Here is a 20,614-nt window from a genome sequence, read left to right on the forward strand (position 1 = left end):
AACACACGAACACACTCGTTCTGGGCTAACTCTGTAAACCTGCTCTTTGCGTGAGCATAGCAGAAACAAAATATGTCACTTCCTCCTCGTGGGAGGGATTGGCATTGGTTACACAGGGAATGGGTAAAGGAGGCTGTGCTGGCCTTTTTGAACTTGCTTCTCCACTAGGGAAATGAATAACGTCCTGATTGGCCCCAGTGGAGTAGAAGCGGAGGAAAAGGAGGGGAAATCCTGGCCCCAGGCTCCAGCCACGGCACACGAATCACTTTACCCAGGTGCCAGACTTGGCACAGAGTGTGACCAGTGAGTGGAGGGGAAATCATAACCAGATTAACACAGTTTTTTGGACATTTTCACACTTAACTAATGAAGTGGGCATCTTACAAAGCCTGAGCAGAATCTCCTTCACAGGCAAGCAAGAGTTCCCCAGCCTTCTCCTATAGGCAAGGAGGCTGGAGGGGAAAGGGCAGAGACAACCCAAGCACTGGCCCTCCCCAACTCTGTCACACTCACACACACACACACACACACACACACACACACACACACACACACTTCTCTACTCGGCTCCTAGACTTAGCACGAGGTATGAACTTCTCTGTTTGCTTTCATAGAGGGTTAACCCCGGGCCTTAGAACTTGTGTCAACACTTAGCACAAGGCTGGAACCAAGGGGGAGAGGCTGAGTGACTGGCAGCTGAGGGTGGTCTGAGGGTTGAACTGTGGGGTGTGGAGGGGGATGGAAAGGCAAAGGAGATACCCGTTGAATGTCAGCTGGATGTAAGGGACCCAGGACTGATTTGCAAGATCAAGGTTCTGTCTATTCTTGCTGCCGTCAGGGGCCAGGACCCGTCCCCTCCCTGGACCAATTTCCTTGTCTTGAAATGAGTAGATAGAAGCAGATATACTCTAAGAATGTTTGGTAGGACAGGACAAGGGGAGGGGAGGGCGATGTCAGCAGCAGAGCTTTATTGCGCACACGGATTCCCTGGGGATCCGACTTAAACGCAGATCCTGATTCATTCATCTCTCGGGTGGGGCCTGAGAGGCTCCATTTCTAACGGGCTTCCTGCTGCTGCTGGTTGGGGGCCTGCACTTTGAGTAGCACAGGTGTGGAGCACAGGATGGGGTTCCCCAGTCTACTCTCTGCCCCCCACTTAACTCCCTGCATTTATTTCAGCAGCTGTGAAACGGGGACTAGTAATAGTTGCCTTGCCTTCCTCCCTAGGGGTGTTGTGAGGATTAAGGGGAGAAAGGCCTGTGAAAGCACCTTGTAAAGGGTAAGGCAGTGTGAGTGTAAGGGATTATTTTCATTGTGAAGATTTCTACGCCTCGGTGCTCCCCGCTGTGTGTTCCTGCAGCGGCTCAACTTCTCCCTACATCCTTCTTTGTTTCCGTGCCTGGGCTGCTAGTCAGTGTTACCAGCCAGGGCTAAACAAATACTTGGACATGTCAAGGCAGGAAATGACAGTTCCTGGGCACCCCACTGTTTCAGGTGCAGAACAAGCCCCAAACACACCTTGTGTGATAAATTCAAGTGATACCAAGCTGAGCCCCACCCCCTCCCCCATGGGCTGCCATGCCAGGAAATGAGGCCAGAAGTCAAGGAGGTCCCTGTAGGACAAGGGACCCAAGCAAAGCACTAGCCAAGCTTTCAGCAAGGTGAATCACCCGTCCACGCTTTGATCCCACTTCTGTGCCCACCGCAGGCAGCCACGATGGTATTTCTGAAGCGTGTTGGTCTGTTCACTGAGGACCTTCACAGATGGTTCCACAGCTACCCTGTGAGGCAAGAAACTAAGGTGACTGAGGCAAGTCAAAGACCCTCCCTGACCCTCAGTATCCTCATCTGTAAAATGGAGTCGACAGTGTCTTTCCTGCCCACGGTACAAATTGCTGTGATCTAGAATCAAAGTGAAATAACTGTGTGAAAATATGCAGTGATTCTGTGAAATCATGTGAGCTGTTATTCTTCATGAGAGACTTCCTGCTCCAGCGAAGTTGACTCACAGCCCCACGTGAGGAACATCCTTGCTTTCATTTCTGTGCTCAGACCTCCCCGCCCCCTGCCTTCCCTAGTGTGGGTTGTTCTCCACCGACCTCAGCCTCCACGCCCGATGGAAAGCATCCCCAGGCACCCCAGCTTCAGTGGAGGTCCCGCACTGTCCAAACAGTGCTGGTTTTCATCTTGCTCCTTGCAGGCCCTGAGGCCAAGTCTCTGCCGAACAACTTCTTTGGAAGGGCCTGGAAAGTAGAGCTCCTGTTGTATAATAGACCCCACGTCAGAATGGAAGGCCAGGCCCAGATCTTCATCCCAAGATGCCTGCAGCGGAAAATCTGGTTCAGGTTTAGCCCGTGGAGTGAGTACTGATGGGTTTTGATGGCAGAGATTGGTAGAAGGCTGACCACACATCACAAATGGAAATGCCTATTGCCCAAGCTGGGGGCGCCATTTTCAAGGCCACAGAGTTAGGGGTCTACCAGAATAATAAAACCAGAAATGGGCAGGGTATCAAACCAGTCAGCTCTGGGGCCCACACGCACATCCAGGACCCTCCTTCAGCACAGGGTGGGTCCCCTCCCTTTCCCCACAGCCACTGCCCCGGGGGCTTAGAGGAGCGAATGGCAGCAGGATCCACTTTGCCCACTCAGCCCTCTCTGGCCTTTGACAGCTCCTGAGGCCAGCAGGGCCCAGGCCTGCAAAGTTGGGCCTCCATTCGCCTCGGCCAGACGGGGAAGCAGACCGGTCTCATCTGAGGAAATGCAGATCCTCAGGGAGGAGAGAAAATAACCCAAAAGGGCAAGCCATGCTCGTCTGTGTGTATACTGGGTTTCACATCTGAAATCCGGTCGTCATGAATCTGATGGTTTTGAAACATCTTCTTTAATTAATAAAAACAGAGGACATCTTAGCCCCAGGTTTCAGGCTTCAAAGTTCTCCTCAGTTGAGAGCCCCACATTTGGCTTATTTGTGGAGCACTGTAATCTCTTTCAAGACAAACACAGGGTTTTAGTTGGGTTGCTGCCCCCACCCCACTACAGCTGAATGGCAAGAACCACTTTATAATTCGAGACTGGGAAGACTGAGCTGAAGACCCCCTTCCTGGTCCTGCAGCCATATTTTCAAAATCAAAATTCAGCCTGGATTTTCATGGGGAAAGTACAGGCTTTGGAGGCAGATGAACCTAGAATCAGAATCCTGACCATACCCTTGATATTGTCATCTTGGGCAAAAATGGTATGTCTCTCTGCCTCCGTTTCTTGATCTGTAAAATGGGAATATTGATACCAACATCAGACTTGTTGGGGTGATTCCTATGAGGTAATGCACGTGAAGTGGCTATGCCTGGCGCAAAATAGACACTCGACAAATGTCCGTTCTCCTGCCTTTCCTGATACCTGATCTGATCACAGAACTAACTATGTGGAATCGGGACTGTCCTGGAAAACCTAGTTTGTGTGCTTACCTGTCTTGAGAGATACAGTTCCATGAAGTTTTTCCATTCAAGGAGTTGTTAGGTTTCCGAGGATACCGTTTGTCTTGCAGTGTATTCTGAGCCTTACCATAGAAATCCTGTGACAGAGGGCTGTGTGTAAACTTCCTCTCCACCCTCAGAAGCAGGCCAAGCATGCTGAAGGGTTAGCCTAGCTGCAAAATGATTCTTCTCTTCTCACCTGGAGGGGGAGAAATCTTGATTGTGCCACGTTTCAAGCAGAGGAGGAAAGGGTCTCTGGGATCCTGTCTGGGAAATGCCCATGTCCACTTGACTCAGAAAGCTCTCCTGTTTGAGGCACCTTCAGGTCTGGTCTGAGTGTGAAGCCAGTGGTAACTCCCCTGGGACCTGCAGTGATGACTGATTTCTTGGGCTCCCAGGCAGAAGGCAGGGCCCTGCTCAGTGACCTCCTAATGATGTGTGAGGGGCTCAGACCTTCCTTGACAGTCATGGAAGGGTGTCTCCTAGGAAGCTGTGTCCTGTTTATCCAAAGGATAGTGGGAGTGTCGGGGGCAGGGCAGGGTGGGGACAAAGGTGACAGGTAAAGGGACTTGAAGTAAAAATCGGCTCCTTCCAGAGTTGCTCTACCTGCCCTTTCTGATCTGATGTATGAAATCTGTACAGAGGTGGAATTTTTTCTGCCATTTTTCACACACAAGTTGGTGCACATTCCTGATATGAATTAATAAGAAATATGCCAAATGTACACAGGGATGGGTCAACATCGCATGCAGCCAACCACAGCCACTGGGAGAAAAGTGAAATATCAGCCCTGGAGCCACAGGCTCACCTGCCCCGGCTGAGTCAAGCACAGGGCTTGGCAAGGGAGTCAACTCAGCAGAGTCAGGGCTTCTCCTCCAATGCTTTTCACAGGCTCACCTGTGATCCAGGTCCCAGCATGAGTGTTTCTGCCATAGGCATTTTTTTCTCTCCAATTTTTTCTTAGTATTTGTTGGTTTACTTTATGCTGATTACGGAAGTTATAAGAAACATATAGAAAGGTTTAAAGTAACAGAAGAGTTCCATATAACCCAACTGCCCAGAGGCAACCACGGTTAATAACATTTTGTCATGACTCCTTTAAAATGTATTTTTTTATGCTTTCTCTACATTGTTCAGTGATACTAACTGTACAATTTTGTTTTATTTTTTTAAAAATTGAAGTATAGCTGATTTACAATGTATCAGGTATACAGCAAAGTGATTCAGTTTTATATATATATACTTATGTATATATAAATTTACATATTTTTATATATACATATGTATTCTTTTTCAGATTCTTTTCCATTGTAGGTTATTACAAGATATTGAGTAGAGTTCCCTGTGCTATACAGTAGGTCCTTGTTGTTTATCTATTTTATATATAATAGTGTATGTCTGTTAATCCCAAATAATTTAACATCATCTCTTATAGGATTTCTCCTGTTATAAATATCGTTTTTCAAGACTACCTAGTATTCTACTGCCACTGTGAAGCATAATTTACTTAACAAATACCCTATTGTAAGGCTGCATTCAAGTAGCAGTGAGCATCTTTATGCCTGAAGGTTGTTGGCATCTTAGATTAGGGTTAGGTTGGGTTAGGTTTCTAGAAGTGGCCTTTCATGTTTTTAAAAGGCTCTTTATACATATTGCCAAATTGCCCTTTAGATAGTTTATACCAATAATATTTCCATTAGCAACAGTCTATTTCATTTCATCCTTACCAGTGTTGAGTACGATTCTGTTTATTCATTAAAGAATTTAGGGAACAGAAATGTCCTGTCCCCACCCTCTGATGTGGGGAGATCAGGGCATGTGAGGGACCTGACCTCAGAGCTAAGACACCACCTCCCCTGCTCTCCTGGGCCCTCTGCAGTCATCCTCAGAGAAGTGGAGGATACATGCCCAGAGTAGATGCTGTGACTCCCTATCAAAGGCTCTGGCTATATAATGACACAGAACCACTCAGCTTTCATGATGGAGTTGCCCAGACTGGGAGCTGATGTGACTGTTTCCCACTCAGTATCCTCCTCAAGCTGCTTGTCTTCTGGCCTAGAGGTGTCCCTACCCACTTTCTAAGCCTTTCACAGAATCCCACTGCCCCTAAGAAGAGCTGCTCACAGAGCCCTGGGGTAGTCGTCTATGTTGGAGTGGCGCCGTGCAGTTTTACAAAGCACTCTTTCATGTACTATCTGATCAGATGCTCATGACAGCCCTGGAAGGCAAACATTCATTTCCCTGTTTTATAGGTGTATCATTTTCCTAGCGCTGCCGTAACAAATTACTACAAACTTGGTAACTTAGAACCACAGGAATTTATTCTGTCATATTTCTGGGGGCCAGAAGTTCAAAATCAAGGTGTCAGCAGCATCATGCTTCCACCAAAGTCTCCACGGGAGAATCCTTCCTTGCTTCGTCCAGCCAATACTCCTTTACAGAGTGGCTGCTTGATTATGGAACTGGTTCATAGAAAATGAAATTTGGTACCCTTGGATACCCTAGGAACCTCAAACATCATGTCACCATTGCTCTGTTAGTGTATCACTGTTCATTACATTGAAAATATTAGCAAACCCCTTAAATGAGAGTTGCTCATTTATTCTCCATGTGGTAAGTGGGGAAATTAAGGCCTAGAGTAACCAGAAAAGTTAATGGGAGAATTCCAATTATAGCCTGGATGTCTGGATTTGTAATCTATATCCTAAGCTTTAAAGTATGAGTTGTGATCATATATTGCAGTTAAAATTGTTGTCAAAATGACTATTTTAAATAGCACAGAAATTCTTAGTGTCTCAGTTACTGTTGAATTCCTCTTCCCTGTCTCAGGTGCCTTTGACATGCCCCACATGGTAGTCTGTTCATGGACCTCTGATGAACAGTGACTAATTCCTTTCCACTAGTGACCCCGAGGGCCTGTGAGGACAGATGTGGCATCACCACATCTGGCTCACCAGCATCTCCTCGCTTGCCACCATTAGCCAAGGGTGTTTCTGTACTTTGCTGGTACCTTTCCCTTCTATTGCTAAGTTTACTTCTGAACTGGAATAGTAGATCCTTTAATTACCTAACCGCCAAATCTAAACCCCGCAGCCAAACGGATGACTATGGGACAAACATGGTACACGGTCACAAGTTTGGTGAGCATTAGATAGTCGGAGTCATAAAAGATTGCTGGGGTCTAGGCCTCTTTACTCTGTACTGCGTCTGTGGATGTGGGTTACGGTTATCTTGGGAACCAACGTAAAGGATTGAGAGGGACAGACGGGGTCCTCATATGCTCTCAGCCTCCCCCTCCCATGTCTGTTAGCCATGACATAGCACATGTTGAGATAGTGAAGCATGCCTGTGGCCACATCTAATAACCACAAAGCTAATGTCCTCAGCCTGTGCTTATATGAACCAACCTGTTCATATAAGCACAGAGAAAGCACCAGTCTCAAGCTCAGTTTGGTGACCGAGTTTGCAGATCAGGTGGGGACACTCTCCAATGGCTGCTCTCGTCATGCCTGGGATCAGTTCTCAGTTATCATGGAAATCATTGTCATCACAAACTCTCACCCAGGAAGGCTTATGTCTTGAAGAGCGTTGTTTAATGACAAGTTTTGCTGTTGGTACCTGGCCTCCCTGGTGGCTGGAAATCTAATCAACAGGCTCTCATCAGCATCCAAACCCTGGGCTGAATCTCATGGATGCAAAGTGGAGGCTGAGCCACAATCTCCTACATAGCGAGGGTGTGATTAGACACTATCAGCTCAGAGGAACATCCCACCTCCCCCATGCTGCCTCCATCGCTGGGCCTCCCTGCCCCTTGACAGTGGTGCACAAAAGACAGAGCACGTGTGCCACTCACCTCCCCCTGGAGCTTGCTGGCTCACCAGCTGTCATGGCATGCCTTTAATGCGTTTGTGAAACCCGAGAACCTGACCCATTTCTCCTCTGGGGAGAGAGTGTAATGCAGGATGCCAAGCTGGGAAGCAGGATTTGGGAAGCTCACCTGTACGAACCTGGCTCTCTGTGTCACCCAAGGCAGATTGTTCGGGTTCCTCCAATTCCCAGAATCTCACCTGTAAAATAAGTGTCCAGGGAGTAGTAGAATGATATTGCAACATTGTTTTCTGCTCACATGCAATTTCTCTCCTTCCTCTTATTTAATTTTAGCTCCGTTTTCTGCTTGCCTCCATCTCCTCCTCCCAGCCCTGGCCCTAGATGTTTAGTCTCTGGGACAACACACCCAAAGGGTACTGACTCCAGAGTGACTGTCAGATTTCTCAGATGTTCATAATCAGTCAGTAAACATGTTTGGAGCAAGCACAATGCACAGAGTCCGGTGCTTCTTACAGACTTATGGCTTGTGGAGGAATCCATACCCTCAAGCAGCTTCTAAACTAGGTTGAAGAGCAGATCATGAGACTCATATAAGGCAGTGTGGGAAGAACACCAGGACACTGATCGCACTAACCTGGGATCTGAGGATGGGCTTCAGAGGCATCCCTCAACACCCTGAAGCTGCTCATATCATTTCATGTTTGCCAATACACATTTCGGGGGTAAGTTTATAGCTTTCACCAGCTTCATCCCAAGAGGTGAAGAACTTCACGTACAGTCAGACTTTGTAGAAGAGTGCTCATGATAACTTAGATTATCATTATAACAAGGTTTCGTTGAGCCAGTGAGACCTGAACTGAATCTTAGAAAATATATTCAGAGAATAGCGGGGTGGGAGGCAGCCCTGAAGGAAGGGGTCCCCAGGGAGCATCACGGGAAGACTGTCACACTTAGGACCGGTGACCTTAAGTTGTCTCACCTCCCTCAGTCTCAGAAAAATGCAGACCTGTAAAATGGTAACCATTGCTGCTTCCCAGAGTTTTGTGGACCTTGAGCTTTTTTTTTTTTTTTCTTTCTCACTTTGTATTCCCATCCCTCCGCACGGGGCTTGACTCATATCACAGTGGACACTAATCCATATTTGATGAATGTGTGAGTTAACCGAAATCATAAATGTGAGAGGTCTTGGTAAACAGCAGAGCATTGCTTCAGCTAAAGATCTTTGTTGCTAAGTACATATACTTTGTGCTTTGCAAGCAGCCTGCGCTAAGTGTCTTCTCCCCCTTGAAACTGACCCTTTCCTCCGTAATGGGGCTCAAAGGGCCAGCCCATTTGATGGAGTGTCTCTAGGCTGACCAGATGAATGATAGCGGTGCCGATCACGCTGACAAGATGTGCAGTTGCCTAAGAGCCCAGAGGTGACCTCACTCTCCAAGGGCTTAGCCTCTAACCCCAGCCCCTCTGGCACACGCACACACCTGCAGCCCTTTTCTCACTCCGAGACGAGGAGACCCCATGAGCTCCTTTGCTGCCCTCATCTGCACTGGCAGGAGTGGAAGGATGGACAGGAGGGGGGCACTGCTGGGCCTCTGCCGGGACTCCCTCTAGCACAAAGCAGGACCACTGATTGCGTGCTCTCTGTGACCCCTCAGGACTGTCGAAATGATCAAATGCTCCTTTGCTGAGCACGTTTTGTACCCCCAGCCTCCTACTCACAGCCTCCTCTCAGTACCCGTGCTAAGAGAGAACAGATTAGATCTTCTATCAATTTTTCTTTTCTCCCGTGTGCCATCCAACAGACAGGATGACTCATCGGCGTTACCAGGATCCTCCAAGAAACTTGGGCTGGTTGGGTGTGGGAAGGATTTTTAAAAGGCCGTGGTTGAAGGTGACAGGAGTTCTCAGGACAAGTTAGGAAAGATAGAGGTGATTTCTCCCTATAACAGTTCTCCACTGCAGATGCAGCTGACAGAATGAGCTCCAAGAGTTCGGAGCTTGTGTTCCAGATCTGTCACTTAGAGACTTTGAGCAAGCCACTGAATCTCTCTGAGCTTCCAGCTCCTGCCCCATAAATTGGAGTGGTACCCATCTTGCCTTTCAGGATCCTTGCGATAGTCAACATTTATGATGATGCTTCAAGTGGTACAAAGTTGTACATATTTGTTATTATTAACATATACACAAGCATACCCCTTATGTGCAGAGCCCTCACTACATGCTGTTTATCTATATGCAAACCCCATAACACCCCTATAAGATGGTATTGTTTTTCCATTTTTACGGATGAGGAATCAGAGGCTCAGAAGGGTAAAGGGCTTGCCCAGAGCTATACGCATACAAGTAACGTGTGTTAGAGCCTGTATTTCTGTTTCCATTCTCCACTGTAGCACTGGCTCGTGATCCTTTTCTCCCGTATACTGTCACTTTGTCCCTTAAAAGATTACACACTCCTCTGGCCTTGACCCTCTCTCCTGGACCGGGCCTCTTACCTGCACGTGTCTTACTATAACATCTTGCTGGATCGTTTCGTTTTCTTCCTGCTTTGGCTTCTGATACTCCTCTTGGCCCTTCTGTCAGCTTGCCTGCCCTGACCTCTAAACACAGGATGTACAATCCTTGACTGAGCGCCTTTCTAGAGGCAGGCAGCCTGCTCCTGTGAAGTGAGGAAAGGAACGATCATTCTCTTCCCTTCCGCAGGCTCTGGGACATCTCTGTCCATTAAAAAAAAAAAAAAAAAAAAAAGTTGCCGCCCCGGCCCTGAGCGCACAGGGTGGAGGAGTGCCCACGTCTTATTGTGGATCTCCTCTTCTGGAAATTACTAAGCATAGACTTCCCAGGCAGACCCCAGGCAGACCAGGAACACGGGTGCTGTAGCTCTTGATCTTGTCAGCTAAGAGTGGGGCGGCGCTAGAGGAGAGCTCAGACTCCCGGCAGGAACCTCACGTAATCTCTTCCCTCCTTTGAGACAGGCAAAGAGTTACTAGCTGTACTTCAGGGATGGCAAAAGGAGATGGAGAGACTTGCCTCACATCACTTAGTGAGTGGGCACTGGAATCAACAGTCCACTGTGTGTCTTCAGGCCTTGTGTGTCCTTGGGGACTGGGCACCTTTGAGTCGTGGCTGATGCCGGTTGAGTGTGGGCTCCAGGGCAACTCTACCACAGCCCAGGCCCTTAGAGGGCTGACACTCAGAGCACCTCTCCCCCACTGCCCAGCGCCTGGCTCCCCAGACCCACCGCCTGAGCCTACCTGATGGAGAGAGAAGGTGGGATAGAGCAGCCCCCCGTCCCTGACTCCAACCTGCCAGGCTGACCCCCAGCAACCCACTCCCAAGGTGGGCCTCCTCTTGGGGAGATGCATTTATAGATGCTGCCCATTACTCCGGCACCAGGAATCTACCCTCCAGTTAGGCAAGAGATAAATCAAAGCCAAACTTGGCTGATGACATCCAGGAGCCAGGAGTGACCCTTGCCACACATAGAAATCCCAGCGGGCTGGCCAAGGGCCTCTGTCTGGTCAGGAGAGCTCAGGATTATCTGGCCCTCTTTGCTGATGTATGGAGTCACCGACTGTTGGAGTGTTTACGAACGGTTATCACCTCAGTGCTTTGGCCATTATCAGAGGCAGGGCCGCCTGCCGGGGCTGGGGCTCGCACCCTCTCTATTACCACCTGTCATTGGCAGAGAGTGTGCCCTGACGCTGCCCAGTCCTGACTGCCGAGGGAAGATAGTTTCTGACGGCTGATCAAAGAGGAGAAGCAAGACCTGATAAAAAGAGTGTGTGGTGGTGTACTTTTAACTTTGGGAAACATTGGCATTTGCATTTTTTCCCCATCTTCCTGGTGCTGGCAGGAACCAAGCCCAATCAATGCAGTGGATTCAGTTACCTAATCGCTGGGGAAATGGTATGTGCTTAAAGCAACAGAGCATGACTATAATCTCCTTCCAAGAGAGAGTGGATGAAATAAGCTTTCACAGAAGACTTGCTGTATAATAAAGTAGTGTAATTTAAATTTAGCCTTTGAAGTGATCTTGCATGTAAAATCTAATCTTGGCATTCAGCAGAGTACCATGTACCTTTTGGAAATGGGAAGCAGCTTCAGATTGAGGAAAGGTCTTTGCTGAAGATGCTATCACCCAAGTCTCGTGCTGCCATCCTGCAAATGGTGCCCCAGTGGTGCACATGTCCTGGGGCAGCTGGGGGACTGTATGTGGTGGAGTAGAATGGGCTCTAGGCTGAGCCATCGGAAGATCTGAGTTCTTGAACCAAGCCTGCCACAGACTTGCCGTTGGATCTTGGGACATAACCTTTCTGAGGACATTTGGTATAGGTTATAGGATATGGTGACTTAGAATGCTTTTTTTAAAAAAAATTTAAGCTATGTAACCCCTTTTAAAAATGAATCTTTAGGGCTTCCCTGGTGGCGCAGTGGTTGAGAGTCCGCCTGCCGATGCAGGGGACACGGGTTTGTGCCCCGGTCCGGGAAGATCCCACATGCCGCGGAGCGGCTGGGCCCGTGAGCCATGGCCGCTGAGCCTGCGCGTCCGGAGCCTGTGCTCCGCAGCGAGAGAGGCCGTGACAGTGAGAGGCCCGCGTACCGCAAAAAACAAAACAAAACAAAAAAAAACACTAGCCCAACGCCGTGGAGGTGTACACGCTCTGATCTGGTGGCATGAGCTGTCTCGTTCCTCCCTGCACATCCGTGGTTCGTGGTGCTCCCTCCTTCATCCGTCCTGTGGAAGGGCTAACATGGACCCTGGGCAGGGTGGGGAGTTGGCGGTGAGCAGACATAGAGAACGGCCCGCTCTCTGCGAGGTGACTCAGCGTCCGGTGTCCCCTGTGTGCTGCAGGTACCTTCGACCGGAGCGTGACCCTGCTGGAGGTGTGTGGGAGCTGGCCGGAGGGCTTCGGGCTACGGCACATGGCCTCCATGGAGCACACGGAGGAGGGCCTGCGGGAGCGGCTGGCCGATGCCATGGCCGAGTCACCGAGCCGGGACGTGGTGGGATCCGGAACAGGTAAAGGTGGCCTCACACTCCTAGCCTGGCTTGGTCGTGAATGGCTCCTATGGGTATGGAGCTTCTCTGGTGGGAGAGGGTGTGTGTTTTAACCATTTGTTTCTTTAGTTAGTACTCTGATTGCCGTCCATTTTGGAAGCTTCTGATATTGGGAAACCCAGTGCAGAGGGGGGTTCCCAGGGAACCGACCCCTCCTACATGGACTAATGCATACAAACATGCTGTGGTTACACAATTGTATTGTATAGGTGGCTCGCAGAAGGACACCTTCTCCAGGGGAAGAGACAGCCTTGGTGTCCCTAAGGTTCCAGCAGCCCTTGAGCACTGAACACTGAGGCGGTGCACCTTCTTCCGCCCTGCTGCAGGCTTTATAGACTGGAGAGTGTCAGTGGGCCCTGCCAGCCTGGGAGGGAGCAAGGATGAAGCAGGCAAGGCTGGTGTGATCCCCCAGACAGCTTTTTCTTACGCTGCCTCTTGCCTCTGTACTCTTGTCTCTGAAACGGTCCAGCAACTGGGGCCTGGGGTAGCTTATCACATCCACAGAGCAGAGACATCCTTAGATGATGGGTAAGCCCTGCCCCGGGCAAGCAGGTGTACACACACACACACATCCACACGTACATATGCACTTAGGAAAGGCCACAACCCTTCCATCTTCGCAGAATTACAGTACAGCCTGCCTCTCCTTTTCTCTAAAGTACCCCTTCCTTCTAGACATCTGTGTGGTTAGTGCCATCTCTAGCCCGGCTTTTATCCCTGAGGAAGACCGCCCCACAGGCCTCTTGCCAGTGTTCTGAGGTCAACAGGAACTTTGTTCGGGGATGGAGCAGATCCTGGCTGCAGGCCTTCTCACTCTTGCTTGCCTGAGTCCTCTCAAGCCTGTTATTCTTTACCATGAACTGCTCCATCCCTGATCCACGTGCCTACCTGAAGAGGGGATTCCAGGGAGGAGAAACTTACAACCCTGGGGCAGGAATCAGGACAAGCAAGATCGAGAGTCAAAGCATTTTTGGGGAAAAAAAAAAAAAAAAGGGCTTCCCTGGTGGCGCAGTGGTTGAGAGTCCGCCTGCCGATGCAGGGGACACGGGTTCGTGCCCCGGTCCGGGAAGATCCCACATGCCGCGGAGCGGCTGGGCCCGTGAGCCATGGCCGCTGAGCCTGCGTGTCCGGAGCCTGTGCTCCGCAACGGGAGAGGCCACAACAGTGAGAGGCCCGCGTACCGCAAAAAAAAAAAACAAAGCGCTTTTGGCAGGGCTCAAAATGCCTGACGTTATTACACAGTCCCAATTTCCTGCGGATCCTCCAGGTCTTTTAGATACTTGGGTTTAGCAGTTAACCTTTTCCCTCTCTTCTTTCCCATCCCATTCAGTTCCTCTGTTCCTACACTACCAGGATAGAGATACATTGTCCTCATCTCTATCTCCACAGCACTCGCTTCATGCCTGCCCATAGCTCTCATGTGATCATTGGCAAATGAACAGAATAGATGCAAGAGAGGGAGTTGGCTAGAGATGGAGAGGTGCTTTACCTGGCCAGAGGAGACAGCCATCTCTGAGTACCAGGCCCTCTCCACGCCCCCTCCTTCCCTGGAAAGGAAGACGTGCACCATGGAAGCTGCAACCAGCCATGTCCCACCCCCTCGACTCCCACAAGCACAGACGTGGGCACGCCACCTCTCCACCCCCATTGTAGAGCCATCCCACTGGTGAACGGCAGGTCATCATGCCACTGTTCTCCCACCCGGATCCGGAGATGAGACGCAGCTGTGCCACTTACAGGGGCTCTAACCCCATTTTGCTTGGAAGCTGGCCGAAGGGAGAAAATCTTTTCCCTTTCTGAACCTTGCTCGTAGCACAGCTTTCCCCTACATCTCTGGGGCCCTGGCCAGCCCCAGCTTACACAAACCAGAACTGGTGGCACCAGACACACTCCCAAGGAGGCACCCTTCCAGGGGCCAGAGCAGCTCTGGGTCAGCTCTCCTCCCCAGCCGCCTTCCTCAGAAGCCACTTAGAGCACCTCCGTGTCATCCAGCAACAGATTGGAAGTCTTGGAAGGCGCATTCAGGCAGAGTTGGGGAACTTCAGCCTGGCACAGACCATTAGTAACCTGAGCGAAGCTGGCAGCCATTCATCTGCCAGACAGCTGAAGGATTCGGGAGAGTCTTTGTGGCCTTAAGCAGGTTCATGAAATTAAAAAAAAAAAAAAGAGAGTGAGAGAGAAAGGAAATTAAAACTGCATGACCCATAGGTCAGAAAATAGGAGATGCCCTTTTTGAGCAGAGGGATTTCATTTTCCTCCCCAAACTGTCACCAAATGGGATTCATTTGGTTTGCTTTGACCAAATTAAATCTATCAATCTATATGTGTGCACACATATATATGTTTTTGTTCTTGTTTTTAAACTCCGCCTCGATTTTAAAGGCCAATAAGTTAAGCAGATATTATGGAAGTTAACCTGTTCCCCTCTGCCTTTATTGAGAATCAGTTTTCACATTTTGCAGCTCCAGATAAAGTATCAGCCTGGTCGTGCAGCCCAGGGCCTTGAAAGGGCAGCCTGACACACCCACACCAGCGTCAGCATGCTGCCCAGAGATAGCCAGGCAACATGGGTGAGAATTTCCAGCAAGTCACCCTTTGCTCAGAGCAGCCTCTCTGACCTGCTCTCACTTTCCACAGCCTGCTCCTCTAGGTGCTCATGGGATAGGGTGACCCAAGCATGTGCCTCTGTTGGTTCCTCCAAGGCACCAGAGATGATCAGTTTCTGTAATGCCTGCAGCAGGCTCTTTGTTTAGTGTAGTACCCGGGACGGATGCTCCATGACCCCCGACACCAAAGCCCATTGTATCCATGCTTCACTATTATACAGGTTTACCTAGTGATGTGCCGGTAAATGTTTAACAACCAGCTCTCCAAAGGGAAGCAGGAAAGCCCTGATTTATAGCAGTTGGGCATTGCCATAGGACAGAACCTCCCATTACGGCCAATTTCAAGCTATCAACATGATGTCAGTCACCTAGCAGAATTCCTGAAAATGCAGCAGTCAGCCAGCTCCAGCACCCCCACTGGTTAAGCTGTACCATAGTGCAAAACAACTCTCCCCCAAAGTAAAGCAAAACCTTTCAAAACCTTACTATTCGCAGAGTGGTCTGTGAACCGGCAGCACTGTCTATATCCAGGAGCTGATTAAAAATGCAGAATCTCGGGCTTCCCTGGTGGCGCAGTGGTTGAGAGTCCGCCTGCCGATGCAGGGGACACGGGTTCGTGCCCCGGTCTGGGAAGATCCCACATGCCACGGAGCGGCTGGGCCCGTGAGCCATGGCCGCTGGGCCTGCGCATCCGGAGCCTGTGCTCCGCAACGGGAGAGGCCACAACAGTGAGAGGCCCGCGTACCGCAAAAAAAAATAATAATAAATAAAATAAAATAAAATGCAGAATCTCAGGCCCCACCCAGCCCTACTGAATCAGCACCTGCGTTTTGACAAGGTGTCTGTGCACATTAAAGTTTGAGAAGGCCTGTTTTAAAACGTAGTTGACCCGTGAGGCGGATGTTACCAGGATGGCTGTGACCAGTGAGTCTAATTGGATCAAAATTAAATTTGCAAGTCCAGCTCAAAAATAACTGACTGAATTGCTTTCTTTCTAATAGCCTTACACCTCTTGCCCCTGTTACCTTTCCATTGTCCCCAGTCAGCAAAACAAAATCCAGGTCAAGCCAACTCTGCTCGTACACTTAGGTTGCTGAAGAAAAATCATAAGTTGTTCAGGTCGGTACCTCTACCAACGTACGGTCTCTACTCTCCAGTGAGCCCTGGCAGTCCTGCGTTTTCCCAGTGCCCCCTTTTCCGATCCTCAGTTTGCGCTCATCTTTTGCAGCAGATCCCAGTGCCTAGAACAGTCTGACACATAGCGGGTATGCAGTAAGTACTGGGTGAATGGATTCTACATTTAACCTAGGTGTTAGCCCCTGCTTTACTGCTGTGGCTTCTGGCCTGTTTTCATTCTCTTAGAGATTCCCCAGATCTCTGGTCCTCTAACAGTTTGTGTTTTATTATTTTTGTTCCATATTATTGCTGTTTATTTGGTATGAATCCGTCTGTGCTGTATTCAGTGTGGGACCTGTGCTCTGTCCACCCGGCATCTTGAAATCCGTCTCTTTCCTTCTTCACGGACACTGTGTCAGACTTCCCGTTCCCCTCAAATCTCTTACCCCACCAGCTTGTCTCTCCCGCTCAGAAAATGGTGGTCACCATTTGAGCAATCCCTTGGCCTCCTGCACCCAGACCCTAAACGTCCCTGCAGCAACGTCCCCTCCCCTGCTGTCCAGAGGGGGAGCAGTTCCTATCCCCAGCCTGCCCGGCCACAATACCCAGAGTCACCACCGAATGTCCATCTTGCCCCAGCGCTGGCCCGGTGAGCCAGGCCCCGTGATCTTGGAGTGATTTCCCCGTCGTTCCTGTTTCACACACTCTCATGGTTTTTCTTCTGCGTCTGCTACTTCTCCGTCCTTTCCCCGGGCTTGCTTTCTCTGTCGGCCTTCAATGTATTTCTCCAGGCCCTTTCTTAGCCCTCTTTCCTCTCACTCAGTGCGAACAGGGCCATCCCCTCTGCTTCTGTGGCCTCAATAAACCGATGATTTCCAAAGATTCTCCAAGTTGGCTTCCTCTCCTGATCTCCAGACCATCTCTCCAGTCACCTGTCGATGTTTCCACATATCCAAAAACTGAACTTCTCTCCCCCCAGCCCTGTCCTTCTCCCGGATTCACCCCATCTCATCGCGTACAAAGCCCTTCATGACCAGCTGCTGCCCTGTCTGCGGACTCCTCTCTCACTGCTCTGGGCGAGCTCCAGCCAAGCTGAAGTCCCCGGAGGGTCCCTAAGCACACGTGTTCCCTCTGCCTGCCAGGCCTCTGCACAAACTTCTCCTTCTGCCAGGAATGCTGTCTCCTACGGCCCCTCCTCTCTCAGCCCCTCAAAATAACATGACTAATTCCTGCTTAGTAGACATGCCTTTCAATATTGCCTTTTCTAGAAAAATAGGATTTTTTTCGATAAGCAAAACACTTAACTTATTCCAGTTGTTTTGTGTCTAAGTAAAGGTATAACCTAATACCCCCAAAATTTTCATAAACACCTGGACACATATTAAGTTTATTTTCACTTTAACTCTTTCAATCACTATTTAGCTAAACCTTGTTTTTCTTTTTTTGGCTTTCTCCCACATCCAATAGCAAAAGCCCTAGGCCTAATTCACAGGTCCTGACCAGCTGTTTAAAGTATTGACACATCTCTGTTGCAGGCAGCCTCGCTTTGCTGCTGTTGACTCTTAAGAGCTCACTAAGTCAGCAGTCAAGGTCAAGGGGGACTGACTCTTCCCCATGACTGTGGCTTCCTGCAGTCCTGGGAACGCTGCTTCATTCTCCTTTATGATCACAGCACTAAGGGTAGGAAAGAGGCTCATCCTTTTCTGTCTAGAGTCTCTTTAACAGATTCTGTCCTAGTCCAGAAGCAGCTACTCATGGGGATCACACTGGGGGCTCAATCTTTACCTCTTACCTTCCATCAGAAATACATTTACTTCCTTGCTCAAATATATAAAACTTTCAGAAAACAATAGTATAGGCAGGACACTCTAGTACTATTTTATTTCATTTTTTTAAAAATTGGGGTATAGTTGCTGTGCAATGCTGTGTTAGTTTCTGCTGTACAATGATGTGAATCAGCTGTATACATTTTTTTTAATGCAGTCCTGACTCACTAAACTGATTTTACAATACATCGATGAATTGCGATCTACAGTTTGGAAAGCAGTGCTCTAGTTTACTCTGCTAAATCCTCTGAGTTGTCCTGCGTGTATAGTAATTACTCAGCAGAAAAGGCTGTGAGATTATTTTCAGCTAAAGGCCTTCCAAGATGTCTGTCAGAAACTACTTTTACTTTTTGAAAGGGCTGTACCTTTTTTCCTCCTTAATATGGAAAGCACATTTTGAACAGTATACACAGCTTTTAAATGGTCACAGGAAGGGTTCAATAAGTGAGTTAACAAATATCCATTCAATAAGTGAATTAACTAATATCAATAAGTGAATTAACAAATATCCATTAACAAAGTCCATTGACTACCTACATTTTGCAAAAAGATGAACTAAAAGCGCTATTTTTGTGTGTGCATGCTAATATCTTTCATTTCAGGACTGTGAGAATTAAGATCTCAATAAATGTTAGCTATCGCTCCTGGAGTTGACCAGATGGGCACCCCAAAACAAATAACCCATATGTTGGACCCTCTATCCTACCTCTAGGATTAGCTCTTCCAATGGGCCTTGGAACTCCTGCTTGCCTCATTGCTGAGGGCTGGGAACATTTTCGTGCCAAGGCTGCATTTCCAGTAGGAGCCGTGTCAGCCCCCTTCCATCTCAGGGTGCCACATGATCACATGACAGTAACTGCAGGCATGGGGCAGTGAATGAATTCTCGTATCTTTTAGACGTCCCTACTCTCAGGCAAGCACTGTCATGGAAGCAACTGAGCCAGTCCCCTAGGGACTTTCCTCTGCTTCACCTAGTCGGGCCCTGGATTTTCTCGCCTTCTTCGGTGCCTCTACAAAATGCTTTCAGGGGCTCCTCTCAGCCACCTCCTCACTAGGCCCTCACCTTCTCTCCGGGGCCGCTGCAGGCAGGCGGGCTCTCTGGAGGTGCCCCTGGGCACGGTGCCGGCCCTCCAGGGAATAAAGCTTTCCCTCTCTCAGCTCACTTTCTTCCTGTCTAAGGCCAAGGGAGAGGGAAGACAGGAGGTGCAGGAACTGTTGGCCTCCTGTTCCCGTGACGTCCTGGCCGCTGTTCCCTGCGCCGAGCGCTTCGCTTGCCTCGTTTCCTCCTCTCCTTTGTCCTCACGGCTGCCACCTCCCAAACGGCTTCTACGCCTCCGATTCCATATGCTAACCGTGTGAGCATCCTACAGTCGTCACACCACCACCGGGTAGACGTTCCTCTCTGCTATGTACAAAGGAGGAAAAGTTAAAGCTTTGAAGTGAAATCATAACTAAGACATGTGGAATTAAAAGGAGATATCCAGGGCTTCCCTGGTAGTGCAGTGGTTAAGAATCCTCCTGCCAGTGCAGGGGACACGGGTTCAAGCCCTGGTCCAGGAAGATCCCACAGGCCACGGAGCAACTAAGCCCGTGTGCCACAACTACTGAGCCTGCACTCTAGAGCCCACGAGCCACAACTACTGAGCCCACGTGCCACAACTACTGAGCCCACGTGCCACAACTACTGAGCCCGTGCTCCTAGAGCTTGTGCTCCGCAACAAGAGAAGCCACCACAATGAGAAGCCCGCGCACCACAACGAAGAGTAGCCCCCGCTTGCCGCAACTAAAGAAAGCCCGCGTGCGGCAAGAAAGACCCAACGCAGCCAAAAATAAAATAAATAAATTTATAAAAACAAAACAAAAAAAGGAGATGTCCAGGAAGAATTTCCAGTTCTTAAGATCCTGTCACCTGGTCCAAGGGGTTTATCAATCACTCCTACCTATTATTCCCGAGAAGGGAGACCCAGAAAAGGAAGGCATCCTTACGGTCAGGGTCTCCTCTGCCTGTCCTGTTTCCCTCTTCACAACAGCCCAGGGCTCACACGTGACAGCCTGGGCTCCTTGCTGTGATATTTCAAGTCTCTTACAGGCCTTCCTCACCTTCCTTTCCAGCCTGCTCCCCCACTTCCCTTCCACAGTCGCCCCTTATTCATATTCCATGCAGACACCCTCACCCATCATCCCCAGCACATGGCACTGCTGACCTGCCTCTGTTCTGGGGCCTGCTGCCCTCACCCACTGCCCGGTCACCTTTTTAGACCAAGCTTAAATCTCACGTCTGAAGCTTTCTCTGAATTTCTGCATCGCCTACTCACTGGACACTTGGCCCTGGGCAGGTAGTACATGCTGCCGTTTCCACTAACTAGCCATGGCGGATTCCCTTCTCCATCCCACTGGGGCAAGGCTCAACTCTGGTGGTCTCTTCAGCCCCTCCCTCAGCCATACTGTGTGTCTTAGCCCAATTCCGTTTCCTCGGACTGAGTCCGATTCCTCTTTGTTACCTCTAACCACCAGCCTTTCCCTGCCCAGCATCTAGCACTGGGACAAGAGCCAAGCTGAGCCCCAGTTAATGTTTGCTGAATGACTGGGTGGGTTTTCGTGGCTCCTGAGAGGTAAATGAAAGCCAGTCAGAGCAATGGAAAGAAGGATTGTGTTTAAAAGACACACTTGTCCGTTTCTGGCCACTTCTAGACAGTTAGTTTCTCCC

The 20,614-nt window shown here is 49.4% G+C and overlaps 1 protein-coding gene across 3 annotated transcripts in view; it reads left to right on the plus strand.

Moving 5' to 3' along the window:
* Positions 1-20,614, plus strand: part of BCAS3 (BCAS3 microtubule associated cell migration factor) — a 576,338-nt gene that overhangs the window by 541,001 nt on the left and 14,723 nt on the right. The window contains exons 23-24 of one of the 3 annotated variants that reach the window (XM_082603193.1): positions 12,153-12,320; positions 13,749-15,713. In XM_082603193.1, the coding sequence (XP_082459319.1) occupies positions 12,153-12,320; positions 13,749-13,783 (203 nt within the window). In that variant the 3' untranslated portion in view covers positions 13,784-15,713. Of the gene's footprint in view, positions 1-12,152; positions 12,321-13,018; positions 13,677-13,748; positions 15,714-20,614 lie in introns of those variants that run through there. The other 2 variants (XM_082603194.1, XM_082603192.1) reach the window with 2 other exon arrangements.

This window comes from Mesoplodon mirus (genome assembly GCF_964341445.2).
Source record: "Mesoplodon mirus genome assembly, chromosome: 18".
NCBI classification, from domain to species: domain Eukaryota; kingdom Metazoa; phylum Chordata; class Mammalia; order Artiodactyla; family Ziphiidae; genus Mesoplodon; species Mesoplodon mirus.